Here is a 27,894-nt window from a genome sequence, read left to right on the forward strand (position 1 = left end):
TATTGCCAATTTGTCTTGCTTCTCACATTTATGCAAACTGCATCTTAACACCAATCCTTTATCTTTTAAAGAATAGGATTAGATTTTTTTTTATTCAATCACTTCTTCCTTCCTCTTAAACAGTCAATATTAAACTGTAGATGTCCTTCAAATTAGCTTTGTATCTCTGTAATGTGCCTCTAAACGAAGTGGGTGGGTGGGTGGGGAGAGCAGTATTGGTTCTTTGAAGAAATAAAATCTTTGGAAGACTGTATTTCCAAAAAATGACTTAATCAGCCAGTATTGGTTGCCTCTGGCATCATGAGCTATAAATATCAGAGGTCTGTTTCCTCTGTGTTAGAAACTTGATTCTTAAATGAGCAATAGTTTGGAAGGCTGACCTTTTAACAAGGAGGTAGACACTCTTTAGGCCAGCACAAGTCTTCATTTAATAACTATACATTCAGATACTTGAATTGCTGTCCAGGCATAAGTCTATTTGCAGTGAAAGATTTTGTTATTCTAGGCAGAGCTACAGCCTAAGCCGACTGACTTCAGTGAACCTGGAAGGGTAAAGCGCTGCTGTAAATTCTTCAGCCAGCAAACTTTTTTGTGCTGTGGGGCATAATGGCACCACAATGTGAGACAATCTAAGGGAGTCCAATCTGGGTCTGGGATTCAGGGAAAAGCTGGATTTTTGCCAATTTGGCAAAATCTGACTTTCCTGGATCATAATAGAAAATCCTAGATCCAGTCAGGGGAGGGGTCATTTCCCAACCAAATTCCACCAATTTTGCAGGCAATCTATTCCCGTCTATTCTTTAAAGACCACCCAAGTTTCAGGAAGATTGAGCCTCGAGGTCGAATTCTATGGACCCCCAAAGAAGCGTCCCCCAGCCACTCCGTTGTTTCCTATGGGAAAAAGTCAAAGCTGACTCCCACTGCAGAAACACACTAGGGCAACGCTGCCATGGCCAGAAGCACACTCCCAAATGCAAGCTCTCCCCACAGAAAGCCCAACAGAACCAAACAGAAGCCCCCCCCCCACTACCCAGGTGCCCCTGACCAAGCTGCCCACAGCCAGTCTTCACTCTTCTCTGATGAGGAAGTTTCCAAGCTGGTTCCCAGGGCACAAACTCACAAGGGCAAGGATGCCAGTGGCCAGAAGCACACTGCCCATGCAAGCGTTCCCCATAGGGATTAATGGCCAAATTAACCCAGATTTCTCTGATGTGTCTGAACTGAATCAGTGAATCCTAAGTTTTGGGAGCCCTTGATTTTTGGGAAACCCAAATTTCCCAGATTTTGGGGGGCTGTACACCCCTAAAACAGCCTATCATTCAATCAAAAGACTTGCTGGGCTGACATTGCAACACATGAGAGCTGTGGCCAGGGTCTCTGGACATGCCTCATAACTGCACCTGCATAAGGGAACTCACCTTTACGAAGTGCTCCATTGTTCACTGCAGCTCCAGGCACCTCAAGAGGAGGAGGGGCTCCAGGGTTCCTTTCTACTATATTGTGTTTTGCAAGTGGAAACAGTTTGTCCCTTCTGACTCCAAGTGTCCTCAATCACAGAATTGCAGGAAATGTGAAGCCTGATAAAAGCCTAAATGCTGCCCCTCCCCTAACTGTTTCTGATTGCACAAAAAACCCAAATCCCAAAGATTTAAATTGAGTTGAAATGATCTTAGCTTATACTTTAATTCATCAGTGTAAAATTTTGCAAAGGAACTTCCTTATTATGCCCATCAGAATGCAGCTTTTCCGTGCCTGAAAACAGGGTTCCCCTGGGGAACTGTTGAAAGAGCTACTGAATCATATCTTCCATTAACAAGAACAGAGACCAATTTAAGAGTATTAGGATCAACAAATACCAAACACCTAAAGCCTGCAAAATATTTTATTCAATGTGTAACTTTAAAAAAAACCCTAGTATACTTATGAAGACACTAAAACACACATGCTGTGTTTTCAACAGTAAGTATAAAAGCATTTTATCTGGATGAATAATGCTGTTGGAAAAACAATTATAGACTTCTGTATCTCTGAAAGAGATCCCTGGTAGAGGAACATGAGCATACAAGTGTGATTTTATACCCTCTTCCTTTGCATTCAGCATAATAAGAAACAAGCATTTTTCTGCTAATGCTACCATTTAGTTGCATCAACCAATACCATCAGCAATACATCATTTGATTTTTTTTCTCCTAAAATAGTATTTATAAAGCAGTTTGGAGTGCTCAAAACACATCATAGACACTACATCAAGAATCTTCACATCAAACCCTATAATGTAGGTCAGTATTTACTTCCAGGAAGGAATACAACAGAGACTGTGGCTGAGAGAATGGCTTCCATAAGGCCACCCTAGATGAGTTCATAGTAGAGGTGAGTTGGCTCACAGCTCAGCCATTGCACTGCACTAGCTGTCAAAAGCAGGGGTCATTTTGTAGAAAAAGAGCTGGAGGAACTCATTAGCATAACTCATTAGCATATGTCACACCTCTTGCCGTCACCGGAAGTGTGTCATTAGTATAACTGATTTGCATATGCCACACCCCCGACATCACCTTTTCTGGCTGTTTTGGACCCAATCCTGGCCATTCAGGGCCGAAATTGGGCCCAAAATGGCAAAGGGGCTGAAAATGGCTGAAAAGGGGCCCCAAATGGTCAGGATTGGGCTGCTGATGAGCGGGAGAGTGATCCACTACCCGTCAGAGGCCTGATCCAGGCCATTTTGGCCCCAATCCAGGCAGAAACGGGCCCAAAATGGCTGAGAGTCAGGTGGGCGGGGCCACCTGACATGTGATCTCTTTGGGGAACTGCTGGAACTGCGTTCCTGTGCGTTCCCCCTTGAAATGAGCCCTGGTCAAAAGTAACTTATTAACTACAGGCTTGGAACTCTAGTGCTATGCAAAAGGAATGGAATGTATAGAGTAGGAACAAACTTTGCTTCCAGTTCAATGTGTTAAAACCAGCCAGAAACAGTCTAGCATTACTTTTCCTGTTCTGGCTCTATTTCAGACTCAGTATATCAGATCAGTTCAACGTGCGTCGCTACTGTGGTCTGTCCGCGAAGGTTCTGGGCTATACAAATATAGTTTCCAGCATCGATGGTTTCAAAATCTTCTACACTAATAACACTCTCCGAGATTCTTGTGGTGTGACCAATTCCTCTGTCAATCAGCCTCCAAGTGTCTTGGATAATCACAGGCCTTTCATACTGTTTGAAAAACAACGAAATAAAACAGTAAATAGTATACAATTGTGTAAGCAGTACATAATGAAATTAACAGTATTTTGTTATAGCATAAAACCTATAGCAGAGAAATTCGAGGAAGAGCATACAGTGAAAGATGCATCTGCTGCTGCTGTAGCTGTTTGTTTTACATTCATATTAACATTTTGAAGGAAAATATGACACACAAGGTAAAACTGATTGAATTTGGATCAAAGGTCCATACTCTAGAACAGGGATCCCCAGCCTTTTGGCACACGGGGGCCGCATTAGAGTGCCCAGTGCCTAAAGAGGGCCACAGCTTAACTCAAAATGCAACAACATTGCAGGGTGATAGCAGCAAATAAGCAGGTTGGAGGGCCGCACAGAAAGAGCTTGGGGGCCGCAGGTGGCCCGCGGGCCGCAGGTTGGGGACCCCTGCTCTAGACTACTGCATAGAGTTCTGCAGGATTTAATTGACAGTAACACCCACAGAACTTCATCCTTAGTAACAGAACCCAAAACACCAGAATACTTTCTTAAATACATCTGCCTTGAATAGCAGTTGCTGATTTCAGACTTTTTCCCTCCCTTTGGGTTTAATACTATTTGGTTTCTTTAGTGATCTCAGAGTATCAGTGCAAGTGAAGACAGGAGATTCGGGTCCCTTAAGTTCACCTTTAAAAGTTAGTAGACCCCATGCATTTGGGAATTGTATTTTAATAAATATGTAGTCCTATCGATTTTGTGTGAGGATTTATGCCAGAATAAATGGGTACAGGACTGAAGCCATGCACATTTTACATCTGTTTCAATTTTGTTTGAGTACAACACTGATAATATATTGATACAATGTAAATATGCAAATTATGCTGTGAGTCAGGTTAATGGTAGAATGTCTTAGCATGCTTCCTTATATTTTTCAGAACAAGAAAACTAATTAAGCTAAACGAAGAAAATTACACTGCTTTCCTAAGCACGTCTACTCAGAATCTAATGAAGTCTACTCAGTTGGGCTTACTCCCAGGAAAGTGTTCTTAGGATTGTATTGTGAAGGGCCCCACCCCCTGAAACACCACTAAAAACTTGCCCCCCCAAATTACTCTCTCCTCTTCTACTTAAAACACGCACAACAATGGATTGATCCCATGGAAGATTTCTGGCTAATGAAGGGGGGGGGATTTCACCTACCCCCCCTTGTATTGCAGACCTCTGACTGCCCTCTCAATGCAGTTCTTGAGCATTCCCTGTCCCATTGGCACAGCATTTGGGGCTGCTGTGGGAGGGTGAAGGCAGGACATTCCCACTCCATTGCTGTCATCAGTGATTTACGAAAAACATCCAGCCCAGAAACTTTCTGATGCATATGACTGGCGGTTATTTTCAGTACTCACATTATTATGATAATGTATAATAGCGTCGTTCTTTTCTACAGGACAGGGTTGAATACATAACATTAGGGGTATGCAGTTTGGGTCCAGAATTTGGGGGGAGGGGGGCCAAATATTTGCAGATTTGGAAAAATTCAGCGTTTAGGGATCAAAGCTGGTATTCCAAACTCAAGCCCCCAAATTAATTTAGTAAAATTCAGTAAAAACAAGGCTCGGCTTTGCTGTTTTCCTGGAAAGAAACAGCAGCTCCTGCCTTTTTTGCAGAGGTGTGTGTGTCATTTTTCAATCACCTAATCACCTCATTTTTCAATCACCTCATTTTTCAATCATTTTTCAATCACTCCACCTAATTTGCAGGGACCCTACTCCTGACTGTCCTATAAAGACCCCCCTCACCAAGTTTCTAGAAGATTGGATCCCGAGGTCCAGTTCTATAGGCCCCTTAAGAAGGTACCCCCATCCACTCTCCATTGTTTCCTATGGGGAAAAAGTCAAAGCTGACTCCCACTGCAGAAACACCCTGGGGCAAGGCTGCCATGGCCAAGGCACAAGCCCAAATGCAAGCTGAGCTCATCCTAGATAAAGCCCAACAGAACCAAACTGAAGCAAGGGAATGGACCACCACCCCCTCCCCAGAACCAAAGTGAAGCAAGGGGACCAACATCACACCAGAGAATCACATCCATTCCACCCAAACCAAACTGAAGCAAGGGACACTCTTGCAACTTAGCCCAACAGAAGCAAACTGAGGCAAGGGCTTGTGGCTGGATACTGCTTGATTCTGTTCTGTGGTGTTCCCCCACTGGCTGAACCCAGTGCCTGGCTGCTCTGGAGGACACTGGTTTTGTTGGGCTATATCCCCTAAATGGATTTTTATGGAGAAGAACGGCCAAATTAAGCAGAATTTTTCCAATATAGCCAAACAGAATTAGAGAATTGGTTCAGTATTGCCAGAATTCTGAATTTTCTGGGACTTCACAATACCAAATCTGGATTTCCCAAGGTATGTTGGGGGGAACGTGTTATATTGACAGCTTTATTTTCAGTCTTCTCACAAGAGGATGTGCTGTCTTCTTTCCAATTTCTGATTCTAACATGACTGGAACTGCTGATTTTCCAAAAGCCAAAAGCCAAGTCTGCCCTTATGCCTAGACTAGCAACAAAGCCTGTTGTGGGAAAAAATACAACGAGCTCTAAAAAAGGAAGGGCAGGCAGACATTCCCTCTTCCATCACGGATCCCAGCTGGATAAAGGTGTGGGGGGGGGCATGGCCACCTCCTCTGCACCTGATCCCAGCTGAGTGAAGAGGGGCCAGGCATTGTCATCTGCTCTGTGTCTGATCCCAGCTGGGTGAATGGGGGGGGGGGGCGGGCATCGCCACCTGCTCCACTCTTGATCCTGGCTGTGAGGGGAGTTGCAATGTTAGCCAGGAAGCTGTGTTTTAAAAGATAGATCGGAAGGCTCTGTCAATTTCCTCTCTCTACAGAGCGCAAAGATAGCTCCTCAGAGGTTTGTTTATTTCTTCTTTGCCTCCTAGAAGGGGAGGTGAAACTGACAGAGCCTTCAGGAGGCGAAGAGGAAATTAACAAACCCTCTGAAGAGCATCTTTGCTGGCTCTGTAGGGAGGGGAAATTGACAGCCTTCCAATCTGTCTTTTAAAACTCACTTTGCCAGTTAACATTGCGACTCCCTTCACATGCGTGTCCTTGTGTAATTCGTCTCTTGTAGTTTAGCTCTTAGTGTCAGGCAGGCACGCCAGCCTGCCTGCCATAATTGTGAATATATATCTACAGGGGGGGAGGATGTTTTTTCTTTTTCTTCCTTCACTATCGCTTGGCTGAGAGGTGTTATCAGTACAGCTGGGAATGTCTGGCTTGGGAACCGACCTTGGGAAATTCAGCTTTGCATCTTTTTCAGGAGTTCCGCTGATTTCAACTGACTTGTTTGGACTGGGGGGAGGGGACTGGAGGTATAACCTCTCAGGGAAGACTTTGCTTCAGCATTCCAGGCAATTTACTATGTACACGTGCACTTCTAGGGAGTAGTCTCGAATAAAGACCTTTTAACTCATACAACGGTGTTTGGTAAAGTGAAGAGTCTGCGAGAATCCCCTAGCCAGGCCTGACACTTAGTACTCTGGACAGGATACATATCAATTGTTCAGCATCCTTCCTTCAGTCTTTTCTGGCAGAGGGTCAAACATAGCCTGGTATTGTAGCTGTCTTGGTCCCCTTCCTGAGACTAACAGCAATTTGGTGTGTGTGTTATATGTAGGTGGGGTGGGGTAATTTTTATCTCAGAGCTGTAGCTCTGATCCAAATTTGGTAGGTCCTTACACACACACACTGTCAGTCTCTGGCAGTCAGGTCCCTCAAGCCCTCCACAGTTAACACTCTGGTGTTCCAGTTGAAGTAGCTTTATTACGATCCATACAGTACAGGTATTCACCAAAGGTGGCAATTGGCAGAAGTGACAATTCAAATAAAGGCATTACTAATTATAGGGAAACTTCCTGCCCTCCAGGGTCCGTTGACATTCCGGCGCGGAACCCCAAAGAGGCTGCATGGGAACAGATTAGTTTAGACAACATGAAGTACAAGGGAAAATATCCCATTCTCTGGGAAAGTTACAGTGTTTGCTGCTAGCAGCTCTCCTCAAGGACACTTGCTGGAAAAGTGAAAGTACATATTTTCAACAGACAATGGAGGGGCCCCCTGGCTCTCCTGCAATTAGTATCAGAAGTTGAGACACTCCCAGATGATCCACACAGATCTACACAGAATACAGCATATAATTCTGGCAAACAGCATTGGCCAGTATAAAATGCAGAATACAATCAAGGCAGGTATGCTGGCATGCATGACGCACACACACACACACTCCATTAAACAAGAAGTAAACATAAAGATCTGAAATTTCAGACAACATAGTTTAACACTAAATTGAAGGGGGTGGAACAGGCTGGAGTCCAACCTTATCAATGCTTCAATGGCTGAACTCGTTCAAGACTTCAGCAATTCTGTTTGCAGCTAACGACGTTAGTTTATGCACTGTGGTAAGATTCTTGCAAGTACTTTGGTAGCATATAGCATCTTTTATTTAAAGCAAATAATAAAAAAGAAGAAATGGCCACTTACCTCTTGTCCTGGATATATCCAGTTAAATTCCACTTCTACATCTGGCTCTCCCAAAACTGTGCACAGAATGCTAACATCGTCTCCACCGCTCACAGTATTAGATGATGCCTTGATTGTCGTTGAAGGTGGGCCACTGGGGACTGGTTAAAACACAGGTGGTAGATGACATAAAAGAAAGTGGTTTCTTATCTGAAAAGGAAAGTTGTTGGGGGGAGGGAACCAACCTAGGTTGTTGCTCCTCTAATAAAGGGGTGATCAGAAATCAGCATGCATGTTTATCACCAACTAATTTCTCCAAATCAAATTACAGCATGGGCTAGTAAAAAGGCTGGCAACCTTGAATTCTATCTACAATTTTTATTTATGGTACTTAGTTTTAATTTATTTAGCCTTAGTTCTCTCTTAATCTTCCTATATGTTAGATCTAATTGGGCAACCACTAATTGGGCAAGCATAATAAATTTATTTGGGGAAGTAGATTAGCTTTTCTATCATGCTTAAATTCTAATCTTTATTCTATTAGCTCAAGGCATAGGATGTTAAAGAACTTTAAACAAATAGAAGAATCTCCACTTTAAATGTGGACCTAAAATAACTTGCTCACCCTTGTAATACTTTTACTAGGTTATTAATTTCAGTTGGGTGGCATTCATTTCATCTATGTAAGCAATCACCATGTATTGTGACTTTAATGTTAGAATAATCCATCCACATAGATTTTTTTCCTGAGCCTGCGGGTAATGGTAATTTATAATTGTAATTGTAATAATGGTAATTTAGGAGAAGGGCAGCAAAACAAGTCAAAGCAATACTTTTGCTAAACGGTTCCAATTTCCAAGGCAATGTGTACTCTAACAAAAGGAAACATCTTTGCCAAGATAACCAAATGAAACGAAGCTGAATTCTGTGATGTGTGCAAATTATGAAAATTTCGCCTTGACTGCTGAATAATTCCACAGTCCAGCTTAGAGATGAAGACACCTTCCATGGATAAAACTCTGGTGGGGGGACTCATTTAGCTGGGAGAAATAAGTTGACCCCACTTTCACAGTAGCCACAACTTGCATAAATCTAACAGGTTTCTCTTCTGTGCAGCAGTAACATATTCCTGTTAGATTATAAAAATGGATTTGTTTTGCTGACACTGAAAGTTCAAGGATGATCCCGTTCACCTGGCCATTTGGGTGCGCACTTGCTGTACCATGCTGCTTGTCTTCCTTGTCATAAATGGGCCGTGCAGGGAGTTCACCATCAACCATTATTAAATCCACCGTGCTCAACTTGAACTGTGTTGGGGTCTGTTTAGGATCTGTTCATACAATCATTTTTGGTAGGCTAGCAGCAAAACGATATCCCACCAAAGCAGTTAATCTTACCTTCCACATAAAGCAGTTGGTATTTAATGGAAATCTGATGTGCACCCCTTGATTCGGCTCTGCAGTAAACCACTCCTTTGTGTTCAGACATCGGGTGCTGATAGACAAAGCCCTTCTTTATGTCATAGATGATGTCTGTTCCATCCACTTTGATTTCTTCTGCTGGAAACTCCTGGTGTAAAGTTACTTTTGTAGATGGGTTGGTCACTCGGCAAGGGATCACTGCAGGTTTATCTGGGTTAAGATACACCACCTCAAAATAGCTGGGAGAAGGAACAAAGAGCTCCCCTTTATCTGTTTAAAGAGGTAATGCAATGTGTGTTACACACAAGCACAATGCACTTCATTTCATTACAGATTGAACAGTCTGGCCTCCTTACAAAAATGGCTATTAAACAATATGAGAAAATAGTTATAACAGCTGATATTTGTTAACAATAAATTGATGTCTAGTAAGTTTCTAAGAGATTCTTAAAGAAAAAAACCAAAAAAGTTAATCGGAAGTGTCTGCTGTCATACTTCACAATATTATAGATGAGGCTGCATCCTTCATTTTTGCATGTCCTCCATTAATTCTACACTCTGAGGGAGCTGAACTGAAGTGTCGCCTGTTCTTTATTTCTGCGCTAGAAAAATGCCCCGATTCTGCCGCAGACCTCGAGGACTCGTCGGTTTCCTCAGTCCATTGCTGAGGAAACTTACAAGAGGCTTTTCTTTTTTGTCTTTTTTTAATGGCACGAACATTGCAACCTTGCTATTTAATTATTTTTTTAATTCAGAAAAAAACCTGGATCGGTTGCTGTTTAACCAATCAGGATGCAGGGGAATAAAAGGGAGGGTGAAAGGCAGGGCCAGACCTCACACCAAAGGAAGTATTCTGCAAAAAAGGTCTGGTTTGACTTTGCTGTCAAAGGTATCAGGGTAGGTGTGCAGTTAGAAAAGCTGCAGAAAGAGCGATTCTGTGGCAGTCGCAGCCTTTCTCCATGCAGAATACAAAAAAGTCCGAGAAGCAGTTTGGATAGTGAATCAGGATATTTTGACTGTGTGTGCAGAAGTCTGGAGAGAAATCAATGCAGTATGGCCACGCCCCATGCAGGAAAGACCTAAGACGTGCCATTGCTTGAGGCATCTGCTGGAGTTTCACAGGGATACTGTAAAATGCACATAAACAGGGAAACAAAAAAATTGGCTCTCTTTGGAGCCAGAGATCCCGCTCTGTTACCTGCGAAAAAGATGTATGTTGAGCCTGTTCTCGATTCATCCTTCTTGCAATTGTAACCACTGCACAGAAGTAGCCAGCAGCTGTATTCACCAGTGTCTGCTGCAGTAGAATTTGCCAAGATCAGCTGACTGTATCTGTCATGCTGCTTGATACTAGCAAGAACAAAGACAAAGCGTAGCTAAATGCAACCAGAAGTGGTTTGAAAGTTTCTCATATTTACTTGATTTCACAAAACCACGTAAAAGGCAAAAAAAAACCCACCCCCAAACCCACCTTAAAGGATGTAATGAATAGCCGTATTTTAGAGTTTGGCTTCAGTCTTTCTTAGTATTCTCAATGTTTCATCAACAAACATGAGGATTAGAAGCATTCGCTGTCTTTTTTTCACCTCCACCATGAAATAATTTGCGTAAGACTATAATCTTTAACTTTAGAGCCAGTCGGTGCCTAGCAATCGCCCCTGAAAGGGCAGTCATTTGAGAGCTACAGGCACTGCTTTTATCATTTGGGGGGATTTTAAGCCCCATGTGTTTTTTTTAAAGACTTCAGACTTTTCTTCATACCTGGGTCTTTTCCTGTCTGTCCAGGGCTCCAGTCTCTACATTTAAGTATCCACACCACCAAACAGTTTTCTGTTTCCTTTCCATTCCAGCTAGGTTCCTGTGGGACTAACACTTCACATCAGCCCATAACTTTTAAAACACCCTTTTGTGGAACTAACTGAACACTGGATAATTTGGTTATAGCTTATGATTCCATCAGTGCAGGGTGTATTGTACAGTATTCAGTACTGAACATCCAGAATACTGAGAAAAAGTTGTGTCTGCAGAATTCTGCCTCCTCTGTGATATATAGTTGAAGCACCCATCAGAAGAGAGAAATTAAGGTCAGCATTAATTGATTCACTATACAATTTTATTTGGTTAAGATACAAGCCAACAGTCAATACCAATTGCCTGATAAATAATCTACTGTTTTCAACATGTATGAAGCCTACTTATGCCTATAACTAAATTAAAATTTCACTACCAAAAATGTAGGGGAGGACCCGTGTTTATAATGTCTTTTCTAAATTTCTTCCTCATCCTTCTGCTGATCCCAATCCTTCCTCCTTTAAAATTATTGTTGTTCATTTCTGAGACCTTAGCTTTAAATCTGTATGAACAGGAGAATGGGAGAAATTGGGAAGTAGTTACATGCTCACAGGCATCATTCAAAATCATGTGATGTTACTGTGTCAGGGCTGTGCCCCAGGATTAACCCCAAACTCTATGGTTAAGCCCTAACGTTAGAATGTAGGAAATCCTAGAGTCACCCTGCCATGATGTCACTTTCAGTTTTGCACTGGAAGTGATGTTGTGCAATAATGTAACACTTATGCCCCCCCCCCGCCCCCAGCCTGTAAAGCTGTAGCAGAGAATGGGGACCCAATGCTGGGGGACCTTAGCCCTCTATACATAATAAATGAAAAATAAATACCATCCCACAAATTAATTGTAGTACTTTACATTTTCTGGAGATAACAGTCAATACTATGGCGAAGCTAGTTTTGTCAGGCAAAAAGAGTTTTTTAAGAACAGAGTAAATAGTAATAGCTGCAGTGTGACAAAAGGCACAACCAAATTCAAAATCAAATTCAGTAGTCAAGATTAATCCTATTTAACTGCTTTGAATGGCATTTTGTGCAAGCCCATGCTCTGCAAAGAGCATCAACTGTAGCAGGGAAGGGGTGGGCAAACAGGACAGCAGCAAAGCCCTGCTGCAACCAGGACCCCCTCCCAAGTTCCTCGTGTATATTTTTTTATTGGTTCTCTTGGACAAAGTAGCTCAAGGCTGCAGGCCCTAGGAAACAGAACCTATATCCATTATCATTAGAAAAAACCCTTCCTTCCTTATTTCTTTGTTATTCCATCTAATCTTATGTAACATAGTCCAGACCTCCAGCTCATATTTATCACTCTTATAGTTTGACAAACAGGTAGCAGAGTCCCAGAGTCTGCCCCTTATCTGGTTTTCCTTCTACATTATCTGTGTTTTGCTGGGCAGCATCCTTGACAGAAGAAAGAACCCGAGGCCTTCCCAAGAAACTCTTTATTGTATCATGAGAGGACAGCTCAGAAGAAACTCCTATAGAGAAGAGTATAGTTGCTGTATCCAGGCGCCTATAATTCAGTGGAAGCACTGAGCAAATGGAGAATTTGATATTCCTCAGTGCTCACAAAATGCAAAGACATCTTAGCTTCCAAATCTTAAAAAAGCAAGCTTCTAGCCCATATGCTAAGGCATGAGTGGACTACAATTGTTTTTCTTGACACACAGTTTAAATTACTGTGTTATATTTTTTAAAAAACAGTTTATAAACACTTAAGAAATTTTCAGTATCTAACTGCAATTTTATTTACAAATCAAATGGGACCCCAGTCTTATGCATATATACTTGGAAATAAATATCAGTGAGTTCACTAGAGCTTTCTCCTAAATTGGTGTGCACATTTGTAGTCTTAACAGGAAAACGTTTGCAGTTGTCAGATTTCTAATTCAGCATGTTCTAGCCACATTAATCTTAGAGCAAACAAATGCAACCAATGGTAGTTACCTGGGTGCTGAGCTGTTTTTTTTAAAAAATAAATACAAATAAAGAGCTCTAACAGAGGTACTGGCCTCTTAGGTCACTGCAGTTTAAGCCTACTGCCCCCTGCTGGTTTATCTAATGTATACTCAATGGTCTAGAATGCTGTTTTGTGTTTAGGCCACTATCTACTTTAAATGACAGTAGTTCATTTCTTATGACAGTACAAGCACTGCTGTGGTGGCATTATACAAATATTGTTGCAAACTGTCCTTTGTATTTCCTTTAGAAAACAAGAGATTGAGTGCGAGCTCTTTCTTCTCCAGCTCAGCTGTATGAATGTAGATTCCTGTTTGTGTTTCTACACAAAATTCTGGGAATCGTTCAGAATTAGCAACTTCCCTATAGATTGACTTTCCTGTCACAGCCTAAAATCTGTGATGAAAGTGTTCTTCCTGATGAAGAACCGTGCACTCTTCATAAGCCTGCATAAGAAGGGGTGTACTCTAATCTTTTTTCTATGCTGTGGATTTATTTACTGACAACAAATTATCTTAGTGGGAAACATTAAAATAGTTGCAATATACTGAAAAGAGAGGTGTATTTTTCAGGCTGTTCACTTCTCTTGGGACTCTAGCTAACAGAGCAGTATGTAAGTGCAGTTATTATTACCATTTTGTCAAGGAACGGATATCTCTTTGATGACTGTCAGAAACTATTACAGTTGTAAAGTACTTGATGCCTGATTTCTGAGAGATATAAATGCAGAAGCACACGTAACTGCAAGTATCCTGATACACCAGGCAGAGTGGACCTTTAGCTTACCGAGTAAGTTCCCAGTGGGCCTCTGTTCTGGAGTACTCGTCCACAGCGCTATGGCCTGTGGCACAGCCCAGCAGCCCCTCTGGTACTTGCGGCAATGCTGGGGCTACTTAGCTCAGCTGGCTCCAGGGTTGTTTGAACATTTCCATCTATCCAGTTGAGTATCATTATGATTCAGCTCTCTCTGCCTTTGCCATTTGTTAACAGAAATATCCAGCACTAAAAGCTCTACATTCCATCTAGTCAATTGTACTTTTCCTTTAATTTTACAGGCAATTGGGGAAACAAAAGCACACAGTTTATGAACAGAGCCTTCCCGCACCCCTTTCATTACATCTCTGTAGTGATCGAGCCACCAGCGTAGGATCAAAGTAAATGCCGTAACAAAGGAAAGAGGGAAATTCTCTCCTATAGCACTAGAGAAATGCTCTCCTACACTGAGCCAAAAATATCATAAAAGTTGTGTAATAATTCCTCTATGAAACAACCTGGTCCTACAACAGCTGTGCAGAGCTTCCTTCCATTTAAAGGAGGGGAAGTAAAACACAATAACATAATACAATATTGCATCCACATAGCAACTCTCTCTTCTGAATTCACTGCTGTTGTGAATGTGTCTGAACTTTGTAATTTTAAAGGCATAAAAACTTCCATGCTTGAAGCATAAAGTCCATGAGTAGTCATACTAATAAGCATACATTTTGTGACAGTTCTCAATTTGTACTGATTTATAATATACTTGACAGAGACCCCCAAAGGTAGAAAACTAGATCCATGTTCTGTAAAAAAATTTATTGCACAACTAGGTGCAATAAATTAAAATAAACTTTAAACACCACCAACATAATTCCGGGTGACGAAATCAGTGGTATTTAAACAATAGTATTATCTGTCAATTTGTTTATTTCACACACAAAAAGACTATAACTAATACTGCTGTTTAAACACCACTGATTTTTTTCAACTGAATGGTGCTGCCTCTATAATAGGTTGCTAAATATAAACTGCAACCTTTCAATACCTGCCTGAGGCTATTTTTAAAGCAAGTTTCAGCAGATTATGGAGTGATGCTGCTTGGCTCCTCTCCAGTGAAACTGAAGGGACTTTGAAGTACCAAAGTTTTGCAGCAATGCATCCTTTCCATTTCCCCCCCAGTATAGGCCTTTGAAATGTAAGCAAACCAGGGAAAAGGGTAAAATCCCATATGGGTACCATATCGGTTAGCAAAATCCTGGGTTTAGTTTTTCAGCTCAAAGAAAAAATAATAATTCAGATTTCAGATAAATTCATACTTCAAACACGGAAGTGCTAAATTAATCAAGGGATCGGTTCAAGGCATGTATGAGTCTGATATTTGATTTTAAACTGAGTAGACAAACGTTGACCGTAGTTGAATAAATTTTGAAATGCCACAGTCTCCTAATCTGAAATTTTACCATTGCCATGTAGAATAACAGCTGTGTCCCCAGCAAAGGCCTTTGTATATTTTAAAAATCTATGCTTACTTTTATAGCAGGCTTTTTGACATTTTAATAGACTGTTTAAAAAGAAAACACAAGCACGCAAGACTAGTTAAGCCGCAATCATTTGTTAAACCCCACCCCCCCATCCCCAGTCAAGGTTGAATGACAACGTTACAGGTAAAATCTGCCATCTAGCGGACTAATGTGCTATAACTCATCCTGCAAAATAAAACAAAAGTGGCATAGGGTTAGACAGACCGATGTCCTTCTACCTTGCCAGGACACAGTTGTGCATTCCACCGACACCTATCCTGCCGTATTATTTTTTCCAGCATTTCATAAAAACACTCTCCAAGCCTGAAACTCCATTTTCTAGCTACCACTCAGAGAACTATCCTTTATGACGTTTTCTTAGGGAAATGTGTGCAAACGAAACATCTTCTGGCAATGCATTACAGGTCTAATTCATTTATTGGTGATGAAAACAATTCCTTCCTCTTGGCTTTACATCTGCTATTTGACAATTTCACTGGATGATTTACTGTGTTATTCTGTGGTATTGCGGACGGTTAGAACAGTGATAGTCACTCAGTGGCTCTTTGCCACGCGACCTGTGGCTCTTCTGCGCACCATTTTCCAACACGGCACCTGCCTCATTGTTCAGGGAAGCGGTCAATGCAATTGCCTGGTGGGGCTTGTGGTTTTCCACAGAGAGTTTTTCTAATCACCCTGCCTCTTGCTAATTGAAAGTTCAACTTGAAAGATCCTTTTAACGGAGCGTTTATCTTTTAACATACAGCCTGATAAAGAGTTCTGGGGAACCTGAAAGCTTGCTCCTGGCCTTGTGTCGTAAGTCTGACTTGCAAGCCCTTCACTACTAATTACTAGGAAGACAGATCATGCCGAGTGAGGTTTAAGTTAACTAACGCATTAATCGTCTTTACAAAAAGGCAAAACTGTGCTAGTCCAAAGATTTATGAGAAAACAACTTGATTGACTTTACTGGTAAATCTTTGCCTGAGGCATTTCTTTCTGTCCCAGTGGAAAGTAATACTGGGTTTCAAAGAGAGCAGGGGAACAAACATAAAGCCAGCCTAACAGTACAATCCTAAGGAGAGTTATTCCAGTCTAAGCCCATTGACATCAATGGGCTTAGACTGGAGTAACTCTGCTTAGGACCGCACTGCAAAAGATCTGAGAATTTGGGGGGGGGGGGAATCCAACATCCCAGTATGCCCTAACAGTATCAGACTATATAAAAGGCTAAGCGTATTCAAGACAACTCACTTCCTACCCTGGTGGACCATAAGGGGGCACTGCTGTGGAGGGAAGCCCAGATAAGGCAATCAGACCTCCAGAGAGCGCACCGCAGTGGAAAGCCCAGGCCAGGATCAGGCGCAGAGTAGGCGGCCATGCCTGCCCCCTGCCTTCACCCAGTTGGGATCAGGAGCAAAGCGACACTTGAATCGTGGCGGGTCAACACTCCTGATACTTTTACATCTTACAGCAGTGTTTGACACGGTCGATCACAATCTTCTGACTCACCACCTTGCCGATGTGGGGATTCGTGGGACAGCCCTGCAATGGCTGAACTCCTTCCTCCACAATTGGGGACAGAGGATGGCACTTGGGGAACAGATGTCCACTCGCCATTCTTTGGTATGTGGCATCCCTCAGGGCGATTCTTTCCACGATACTATTTAACATCTATATGTGCCCCTTGCCTAGTTAGTTCGCAACTTTGGGCTGGGTTGTCACCAGTATGCGGATGACACCCAGCTCTATCTGCTGATCTCAGTCTGATCTCACTCTGGATTCCTTGGCCAAGGGTCTTGAGGCTGTGACGGCATGGTAACATCAGAGTCACCTGAAATTGAATCCCCTGAAGACGGAGGTTCTGTGTCTGGGTCGTGGGGTGATTGAGCTGGCTCCCAACCCTCAATGGGGTACAACTGAAACCTTCATCGATGGTGAGGAGCCTGGGTGAAACCTTGGATACCACACTTTCAATGGAGGCCCAGGTTGCGACTGTTGCCAGGTCTTGTCTTTTTTCATCTTCAACAGGCCAGGCAACTGGCGCCCTATCTTTGCCCCAGAACCTGGCTACAATAATCCATGCAATGGTCACCTCCAGGCTAGACTACTGCAACTCACTCTATGCTGTGCTGATCTTGGGCCTGACCCAGAAGTTACAACTGGTCCAGAATGCAGCAGCACACATCCTTACTAGAAAGCCAATCCGAGTGCACATTCATCCTGTGCTGTGCCAGCTGCACTGGCTCCCAGTGGAGTTCTGGATCCGGTTCAAGGTGTTAACCTTATAACAACAACAACAACAACAACAACAACAACAACAACAACAACAACAACAACAACAACAACAACAACAACATTGGATTTATATACCACCCATCAGGACAACTTAATGCCCACTCAGAGCGGTTTACAAAGTATGTTATTATTACCCCACAACAGGGGCTGAGAGAGCTCCAGAGAACTGTGACTAGCCCAAGGTCACCCAGCTGGCTTCAAGTGGAGGAGTGGGGAATCAAACCTGGCTCTCCAGATAAGAGTCCTGTGCTCTTAACCACCCTTCATGGACTGGGACCTGCATACCTGCGGGACTGTTTCTTCCATTACATCCCCTGCAGGGCCAGTGCTTTTTCTGCCCTGGCCCCGACCTGGTGGAACACTCTCCTGCTGGAGATCCGGGCCATGTGGGACTTGTTACAGTTTCGCAGGGCCTGTAAAATGGAGATGTTCCGCTGAGCCTTTGGCTGAGGGCCAGCAGGTGTCCCCCTTCTTCCACCTAAGACCATCACTTTTTCTGGGACTGCCCTCGGCCATGTGCTATACCCATATACGGACTTCCAATTGTTTATTTAAGTAGCCTGTGCCTGGATTATTTTAATTATTGTTTTAAGATTATTCATTTTATAGTTTTATGATTAACTCATTGTATTTTATGAATGTTGTGAGCTGCCCTGAGCCCATTTGTGGGGAGGGCGGGGTATAAATCAAATTAAATAAATAAATAATAAGGTGGCAATGCCCAGCCCCCTTTCATCTAGCTGGGATCAGGAGCAAAGCAGGTGACAATGCCTGCTCCCCCCTTCACCTGGCTGAGATCAGGAGCAGAGCAGGTGGCAATGCCTGCTCCCCCCTTCACCCGGCTGAGATCAGGAGCAGAGCAGGTGGCAATGCCCGCCCCCCTTCACCCAGCTGGCATCAGCTGTAGAGCAAGCGGCAATGCTCAACCTCCTTCACCCAGCCTGGATCAAGTGCCAAGCAGGAGAATCAGGTGCAGAGCTGGGATCAGGAGTGGAGCAGGTGGCAATGCCCTCCCCCCTTCACCTGGCTGGGATCAGGTGAGGAAAAGGTGACAATACCCACCCCATTCTCCCAGCCTGGAGCAGGCACAGAGCAGGAGGCAGTGATCATCCCCCATCATCCCCCATTCAACCTGCCGGAATCAGGCGCGGAGCAGGTGGCAATGCCTGCCTCCCCTTCACCCAGCCAGGATCAAGAGTGGCCAAGAAAGAGTGGCCAAGAAGAGTGGCCAGGATCAAGAGTGGAGCAGGTGGCAATGCCTACCCCCCCCTTCACCCAGCTGAGATCAAGGGTGGAGCAGGTGGAAATGCCCACCCCCATTCACCCAGCCGGGATCAGGCGCAGCACAGATGACAATGCCCGCCCCCACTTCACTCGGCTGGGATCAGGTGCAGAGGAGGTGACCGTGTCCACCCCCCCCCCCCGCCTTTATCCAGCCAGGATCAGTGATGGAGGAGGAGGGAATGCTTGCCTGCCTGCCCTCCTTTTTCTAGAGCCCATTGTATTTTTTCCCACAACAGGTTTTGTTGCTAGTACATTGATATTTGATTTGTACCTTTCATTCTTCAGTAATATATTAATTTCATTAGTAACTAAGACTTTGATAACTTTTGAAAAAAATAATTCTTCATGCAAGCTAAAACTTAATATGAAGGAAAATCTCCTAGTTGTCATACAGCTAATGTCTGCATACAAAACTGACCCATACTGCAAGAATTATATTATTCCAAAACCCTCGGTTCAAATAGGAGATGCAAGATATATACACACTGAAGATAAGGATTACGTTTTACACCCTATATAAAAAGAAATACTTATGAAAGTGAAATTCATTTAAAATTCAGAATATTGTTTTATTTTCTACAATATCATCAGCAATGTCTTTGCTTATGATAACATATGTCTACTTTACAATACTATTATTGTTGTTGAGAAAATATTACTAGATTACGAAACATTTAAAAAGCTGGAGAACTAATTTGTGTGAAATTTCTCACCATCAACAATCTTTTAACCTTATTCGTTTATTCAACATTTTTATCTCACCTTTTCTCCCATCGAAAAGCAGGTAGTTGAAAAGAGGGTTAGAAGTAGCTAATTTCTATTGCAGTTCTATGGATATTTCATCATACTGGAACTCTCCACATTCACCTTGAATTTTGCTTTATTTAATTCAATGGCAATTAAGATACCCTGTGTTAAATCCTGTTCCTTTGAACTTCTACATACATACATGAGCAGGACACTCCAAAGTTACTTAGGAGTTTTCTTTCAATCAAGTTTGGCGGCAACTCTACTAATTTACCTCTTTCACATTCTTACCTGAGTCGGGAGTCTTTAAAAGTATCATGGTAAGAGGGATAGCTCCACCCAATTTTATTCCCTTTACATCGCAGTTCTAAACTCTGTCCTGCAGCAAGGCTTAGAGTGGCAGCAGGTTTCTGAAAACGGCCCTTATCCATCACTTGCGTCATTATGGAGTAGATTTTGGGGGATGAGTCTGTGGATTCTCTCTCCTTTAATTTGGGGATTTTTGGTTTTACTTTTTTGTTAGCAGGTTTAATCTTGTTCTCTCCTGGTTCCTTTGGATGCTTGTTCTTTGCAGACTGACCAATAGCTTTGACAAGGGAGAAGAAAAAAATAGTATAAATATCAATATTCTATACTTACGTTTTTTTATAGCAAAATCAAAAAGAGTCCAGTAGCACCTTTAAGACTAACCAATTTTATTTTATTGTAGCATAAGCTTTCGAGAATCAAGTTCTCTTCATCAGATGCCTGATCCGAACTGGTCAAATACAGAAGAGGAGGGGAGGGGAAAGAACGGGACATATATCACAAGAGGACAGGATGCAATTAGTGTGAAGGCAATCAAAACATTCCTTTGCTTGTAAATGTAAACATCTCCTTTTGGTGTGGAGTCAGTTTGCCGCAGTGAAGGTATACAATTCCTATGTAGTATAAGCCCTCGATAACCACAGCTACCCTGCCAGCTGCATCTGACAAAGAGAACTGTGGTCCCCGAAAGCCCACACGCACTCAGGCTGAGATAATTGACAAACAAAGCCCACACCAGGCGTCTCTGGGCTCCCCCAGACCACGCCTCTGTAAAGGAAATCTGTTACCTGTGATAATGTGATAACCATTCATAGTCTCTATTCAGTCCCAGCTTGACAGAGTCAAATTTGCATATGAATTCCAATTCAGCAGCCTCCCGTTGGATTTTGTTTTTGAAGGGTTTCTGTTGAACCACAGCAACTTTTAAGTCTTTGGTGGAATGTCCTGGTAGATTGAAGTGTTCTCCCACTGGTTTTTGGACGTTTCCATTTCTAATGTCAGATTTGTGTCCATTTATTCTTTTGCGTAGAGGTTGGCTGGTTTGTCCAATGTACAGAGCAGAAGGACATTGTTGGCACATGAGGGCATATATCAGATTGGAGGATGAGCAGCTGTAAGAGCCAGAGACAGTGTAGTTGATGCCATTGGGTCCTGTAATTGTATTCCCTGGGTAGATATAGGGGCAGAGCTGGCATCTGGGTCTGTTGCAGGGCCTGGTACCTGTGCTGGTGACCCTGCTGGCCGATTCATGATTGTAAGTGAGAAGTCGTTTAAGATTGGGGGGCTGTCTGTAGGCAAGGAAAGGTCTTCCACCCAGGACTTCTGAGAGAGAGGTATCATTTTCCAGGATGGGTTGTAGCTCCCTGATGATACGTTGGATGGGTTTGAGCTGGGAGCTATAGGTGACAACCAGTGGTGTTTTTATAGGGCACACTTTCCCCAAAATTATTTTTTGTCATTCCAATGGACTCTAGAATAAACACATTCTTGGTGTAACATTTAGATTTTTAAAAAGCCGGAGTAGGGGCACTTCTTTTTGACATTCTGTTCATTTAACACTTGCAAATAAACAATTACTAGGTTTCTCCCCCTAGGGAGAGACACATTGCTGCATGAAATCAATCATTACTGGAAGCTATTATAGGCTGTTTACCATCCAAGTTCAATTCAACATTCTGATTATGACCTTTAAAGCCCTTCACAGCCCAGGACTCACATATCAAACGGACTTCCCCATGCACCAGCTAGTGACTTCTCCTTGCCAACTTCTGTGCACTCCCTCGCTAAGAGTGGCCTGCCTAGCATGGGCAAATGGCTGGTACTTTCTCTGTCATTGCTCCCACTTTATGAAACCAAATCCCTGAAGAGTGAGGGAGGCACCATCCTTGGAAGCTTTTAGGCGCTATAAGGCTTTTTATAGTCATTTTATTAGGCTGGGGGGAATTGAAGATTAATTGTTATCTGTTGTTTTAAATTATGTATTAAAAGGCACTCTGAGCCATGGGGAGAAGCAGGGCTTTTTTTCAGCAGGAACGCGGTGGAACGGAGTTCCGGAACCTCTTGAAAATGGTCACATGGCTGGTGGCCCCGCCCCCTGATCTCCAGACAGAGGGGAGTTGAGATTGCCCTCCACACCGCGGACGGCCATCTAAACTCCGCTCTGTCTGGAGATCAGGGGGCAGGGCCACCAGCCATGTGAACATTTTCTCTGAGGGCAACCCACTGAGTTCCACCACCTCTTTTCCTAGAAAAAAAGCCCTGGGGAGAAGCAATATATGTTTTAATAAATAATTTTTTAAAAAATTGTGAAGTAAAGGGAGGTGTAGAGTGTTTTCAAAGAACTGTTTGTATAAAGGAGAAAAAAGGTTCTTGAAATAGAAATGTACTACTGCAGAGGAGTTTGGCGCTTGTATCACCCAAGCCATACTCAATTGGTAGCTGAAATACTGCTCTCTGGCCAGCGGCAGGCCAGCAGCTCCCTCCTCCTCCTGCAGTGGCACAGAGAAAAGGGATCTGCTGCTAGAACCCCCCCCCCCGTTCGAGATCTCTTCTCTCTTATAGAGAATGACCTTGACTTACTGATTGCCAATTTTTTAAAATATTAAATGATCACCTTAAAGCTTGAGATGAAAGAGCACTCAACCTCTAGCAAAGTTCTAAAAAAAAAAGGATAACATAATAATGTTTAAAAAGCATTATTTACTGAGCTTGTCCCCATCTACCAATTCCATTTCAGACAGGGACAAAGGAAGTACTCTTTAACATATATAGATCCTTCTCTCATGTTGTCTGGATTTGTCCTTTGGGGGCTAGACTGCTTCTATGGTTTGGCTGGTAATGTTGTCAGAAGAGTTTCCCTGGTCACCCAGACAGAAGTCATCTGCCAGCCCTGGACTGACTAAGAGCCAGCCCTTCTCGGTCAGGGTACCTATTCCTTCCTGGTACTGCCACCAAGGCTTGATTTCCTCCTCCGTTATAAGTGAGGATGGCACCAGTGCCAGAGAACTGAATCTCTCTGGCATGTACTTCTGGCAGGGGCATCCAGTGCCCAGTGGGTTTTATTTACTGCACTGCCCACCCCCTTCACCCGGCTGGGATCAGGAGTGGAGCAGGAGGCAATGCCCAACCTCCTTCACCCAGCACTGCACTGTATTTTTGTTGCAGGAGGACGATTGGTTGTGAGAGTTTCTGAGCAGTAAGTGGTAATACCATAAGGCACTAAGCAAAATCCTCATATTGCTCCCATTCTGCATACACTCCATTGGTTACCTATCAGTTACCGGGTACAGTTCAAGAATCACCTACAAAGCCCTCAATGGCATGGGACCTGCATGCCTCCAAAACCACCTTGCCTGCTATGTTCCACCATGACAGTGCACTTATCTGAACAAAGCCTTCTGAAGGTGCCACCCTGCAAATAGATAAAATTGCCAACCACACATTAATGTGCATTCTGTGTGATGGCTGCCACATTAAGGAACATCTGAGACCATCAGGAACATCTGAGACCATCCAGACTTCTACCAGTTCACAGAACGGGCAAAACAGAATTATTCAGGGGGGTATTCTTTTATAAGGACTGGAACTATAGTAAAATGGATCAGCTCAGCCAGTGACTTCTATAAACTTTTCCTTCTTTGATGGTTTTGTTGCCTTAGACTACAGTTCTTCAACCCAGCTCCACGGCATTATTTTGTTTTATTAAGAATCTTTGCTTGTTTTACATAAGAGATAAATTTAACCTACACTGATTTGTTGCCTTAGATAGTTTTTGTTTGCTTGCTTGCTTATGCTGTTTTTCTAATTCTTCAATGTCAGCCCCACGACATTATTTTATTTTATTAAGAATATTTGCTGTTAGACTGAATTGTTTTATATTTTGTACTCCAGCTGCTGATTGACTGAACATACTTTCTCATACGTGTAATCTGCCCAATCCGAATGCATTATCCTTTTTTACCTGGAACCGTGGCTGTTAAATTCAAATGTTTTTATCAAACTTTATAACTGGCTTGCTGATTGACTGAACTGTTCTTATATTTATAGTCTGCCTTGAATTCCAGTGAGAAAGGCAGATTGCAAATGAAGTTAATAGATAGATAATCCTGTTCTGTTGATGGAAATATCTTCCATCAGTGGAAATGTCTGCTGTATCCAATTCAACGTGTGTTGAGTGATTGGATTTGGACAGACATATTACATTCCAATACAGCATAGGTATAGCACTAGAGGGAGTGTTTGTGTAGAATGACAGGAAGGGAGATGCACTGAACTTCACTTTCCATCAAATCTCCACTCCGTCCTGGAAGGTGTGAATGAAGGGACTCTTGTTTTCTCTTCTCCAACTTTCATGTTGCTTAATGCCACATCTGTGACTAATAGCTTTGTAGTATCAATGATTTGTTATTTGAGGAACATATATACCTGGTATGTATGATGATAGTGACTTTGTAAAATCAAAAAGAGTCCAGTAGCACCTTTAAGACTAACCAATTTTATTGTAACATAAGCTTTCGAGAATCAAGTTCTCTTCGTCAGATGCATGATACAGAGACTGGTCACTTTGTAGTATCTCTGCTACCAGATGGGTACATTTTCTTTCATCACCTCTGAACAGAAGGAGGGAGTTTATGTGACCAGAATGTGGATAAACGTAGCAAGGCCTGGCATCTAAGAAGTCTCCCAAGCTGCAGAGCTGGGCCTTCATTCAAATCATCACTGGGTACTACAATCATGCATATATGTGTGAATAACTATGAAATGCTATGTTTCCAGGTTACTCGATTGGACAGTTCTTGTAATATCTCCTAATTCTATGTTTATCATCAGTGACATGCTTTACCTTCTAGTGGCAGAATCTGGGAAGAAAATAAGGATAAGAATTTGTTTGTTCGTTTGTTTGTTTTTGTTTGTTATTCACTCTCTCCCCAAACGGATCACAACATAGATAAGTAAGTTTACAATAAGATCACCATTAAAAACATAAAAACAGTGTACACAATAAAATTCGGCAGCAATCCATATTGCTCAACCCTGGCCCAAAAACATCCACTGAGATGGGGGTAGGCATACAACATTAATATATTGGTGGAGAAACTGGAGGTAAGGGTTTTTTTCCTATCTCCCTCAACAGAAGTCCAGCAGAGGAGCTCGCCCCCGCCTCAGCCGCAACCATATGCCTGGCAGAACATCTCTGTCTTGCAGGCCTGGCAGAAGGATAGTAAATCCTGCTGAGCCCTTGTTCCAACAGACAGAGAGTTCTACCAGTTGATGCCAGGACCGAGAAGGCCCTGGCCCTGGCCAAGCCTAGGTGAGCATCCTTGGGGCCAGGGACGACCATCAGTTGTTCATTGGCTGAACGAAGCACACTCCAGGGAACGTACAGTGAAAATGACTGCAATATTTAGGAAGGAAAATTGTTTGGAGGGATTTCAATTACATATACAAAAAAGTTGGTTTTGTAACAGAAATGTTGAACTATTAATACATTGTGACTAATGTGATGCTTTCAACAGTTAGCAACAGAAAGGTTTTAGTGCAATTCCATTACATTTCCCCAGATGTAAGATCCACTTGAGTTCTAGAGGACCTGCTCTCCATAGCTTGGATTGTGGCTTTATACCATAGCAAAGTTCCTTACTGCATGTAATGTGTGAAATTTACATAAACCAATAGAGAAAGTTTGGCTACAAATGAATACACAAGCGAGGAAAAGTTACTAGTGGAAAAACGTCTATGAGTAAACAAGGAGGATGGTATAGGTGTGACAAAGAACAGTGGTATAAATCTCTCAATTTCATTTTCTAATCCTCACGTTGCCTTCACCAAAAGCTTTTCAGTGCAGTATAATACACACACTCACGCATATCCTTCTGATAATTGCACACACGTCTTTCACTGTATAAAGCGACCCTCTTACAACCACAGCTGTACCTGAATATTGAAAATATCCAAGTGATCATATTTTTAGACGATGTTAACCTTTTGAAAACACATTTATGACTTTTTTTGTTGGGAATGATGGGCAGTCAGTTGGATAGAAGTTTTGAAAATGTATTTTTATATATGACTAAAGCAGCAAGACTATTGTATGCACAAAACTGGAAAACTCCAATATTGCCTACAATGGAGGAATGATGGATAAAGGTCTTGGAATTTGCATCGATGGTAAAACTGACTTCACTGTTTAGAGGGCAATATCTACATTTTCGGTTGACTGGAAACAATTTATAGACTTTTTGCATAAAATAGACAATAATGATTTGATGGTATGTGGATTCATGGACGAAGGAATACAAACTATAGAAAAAAGAGGGTTTTTATTCTTAACATAGAATAAGTGAGAATTTGAAAATGATACACATTTGTCACAGAGAAAATCGGAACCCAGCTTGTAGACTAACAAAATTTGTGGTAGGGTATGAGCTTTTGTGAGCCACAGGGTATGAGCTCATGAAAGCTCATACCCCACCACAAATTTTGTTAGTCTTATAGGTGCTACTGGACTTTTGCCAGTATCTGAAGAAGTGAGCTGTGACTCATGAAAGCTCATACCCCACCACAAATTTGGTTAGTCTTATAGGTGCTATTGGACTCTTGCGGGTATCTGAAGAAGTGAGCTGTGACTCATGAAAGCTCATACCCCACCACAAATTTTGTTACTCTTGTAAGTGCTACTGGACTCTTGCTCTTTTTTACTGCTACAGATAGAATAACACAGCTGCCCCTTTTTATTAGTTGCTTTTTCTGTTTTTTCTTTCACATTCATATGTATGGAGAGTTTGGTTTGTTTCTTAGATGAATGTGGTTTTTTTCTTAATGTTTGTCTTAAATTTAATAACAATTTTTTTTAAAAAATGAAAACGCGGTTTCTAGAAGACCCTTTGAGAAGAGTGAAGAAAACTGACAGGAAGAAAATTGATTCATTTGAAATGTGGTGCTGGAGGAGAGTTCTGAGGATACCATGGATAGCCAAAAAGACAAATAAGTGGGTACTATATATTGCCGAAGGCTTTCACGGCCGGAGAACGACGGTTGTTGTGGATTTTCCGGGCCAAGACCACAGCTATACAGCCCGGAAAATCCACAACAACCAAAGTGGGTACTAGATCAAATCAAGCCTGAATCCTCTCTAGAAGCTAAAATGACAAACCCAAGGCTACCGTACTTCGGTCACATCACGAGAAGACAAGACTCTCTGGAAATATCAATAATGCTAGGAAAAGTAGAAGGCAATAGGAAAAGAGGAAGACCTAAAACGAGATGGCTTGGCTCGATAAAAGAAGCCACGTCCTCTAGTCTGAGCAAGTCTGTTAATAAGAGGATGTTTTGGAGATCTTTCTTTCATAGGGTCGCCATGAGTCAGAGGTGACTCGATGGCACATAAGAGCGAGAGAGAGAGAGAGAGAGAAGAGCCCCGTGTGCGGGGCAGGCTGAGCTGCCCACTGCTCAGGCCACTAAAGGCAAGGAGGGAAATGCTCCAAATTCTTCCACTGGGCGTGTGTGTCAGCCCAGCGTCTCCTCAGCTGGCAGTCCACGCTCGCCTCAGAAAGCGCCTCTGTGTCAGGTAACGGAAAACAAGCCCGCCCGTTTCCAAACGCGGGAACTCCTGAGGGGGAAGCGAACCCCGCCCGCCCCGTCCCGCACCCGCGACCCTCAGGGCGGGCAGGGGACGAGCGCCGCTAACGGGGAAGGGGCGGTTTTCGGGTCACAAGAGTCTCTGTCAGGGATCGCCGGGGAAGGGGAGACGCGGGGCGGCCCCCAGGCGAGAGGACAGGCGCGACTCACCATTTTGCAGCGCCTGGTGCAGCAGCAAGAGGCTGAGCAGGAGCCACGGCTTCATGGCGGGCAGGGCCCCGGGGAGAGAGCCGCCAGGGACGGACCGGAGGCGCCGCCGTCAACTTTCCGAGCGCGAGGCCGGCGAGGCGAGGGAAGCTGGCGAGGAGCGGCCGTCTCTTTCCCGCCCTCGTCCTCCCCTCCCGCCTGTCAGTCAGCTCCGCTCAGGGCTGAGGCGCGCGAACGAGGCGCCCCCGAAAGCGGGTCTGGC

At 43.0% G+C, this 27,894-nt stretch overlaps 1 protein-coding gene across 1 annotated transcript; it reads right to left on the minus strand.

Moving 5' to 3' along the window:
* Positions 1–1,865: 1,865 nt before the first annotated feature.
* PDGFRL (platelet derived growth factor receptor like) lies at positions 1,866–27,814 on the minus strand. The gene is made up of 6 exons (XM_054989493.1): positions 27,636–27,814; positions 19,833–20,127; positions 10,326–10,477; positions 9,104–9,397; positions 7,728–7,867; positions 1,866–3,205 (listed from the first exon to the last, which is right to left on the minus strand). The coding sequence occupies exons 1-6, from the start codon at positions 27,688–27,690 to the stop codon at positions 3,017–3,019; spliced, it is 1,125 nt and encodes a 374-aa protein (XP_054845468.1). The 5' UTR covers positions 27,691–27,814; the 3' UTR covers positions 1,866–3,016.
* Positions 27,815–27,894: the final 80 nt, after the last annotated feature.

The sequence above is a fragment of the Eublepharis macularius genome, chromosome 10 (genome assembly GCF_028583425.1).
Source record: "Eublepharis macularius isolate TG4126 chromosome 10, MPM_Emac_v1.0, whole genome shotgun sequence".
NCBI lineage: Eukaryota > Metazoa > Chordata > Lepidosauria > Squamata > Eublepharidae > Eublepharis > Eublepharis macularius.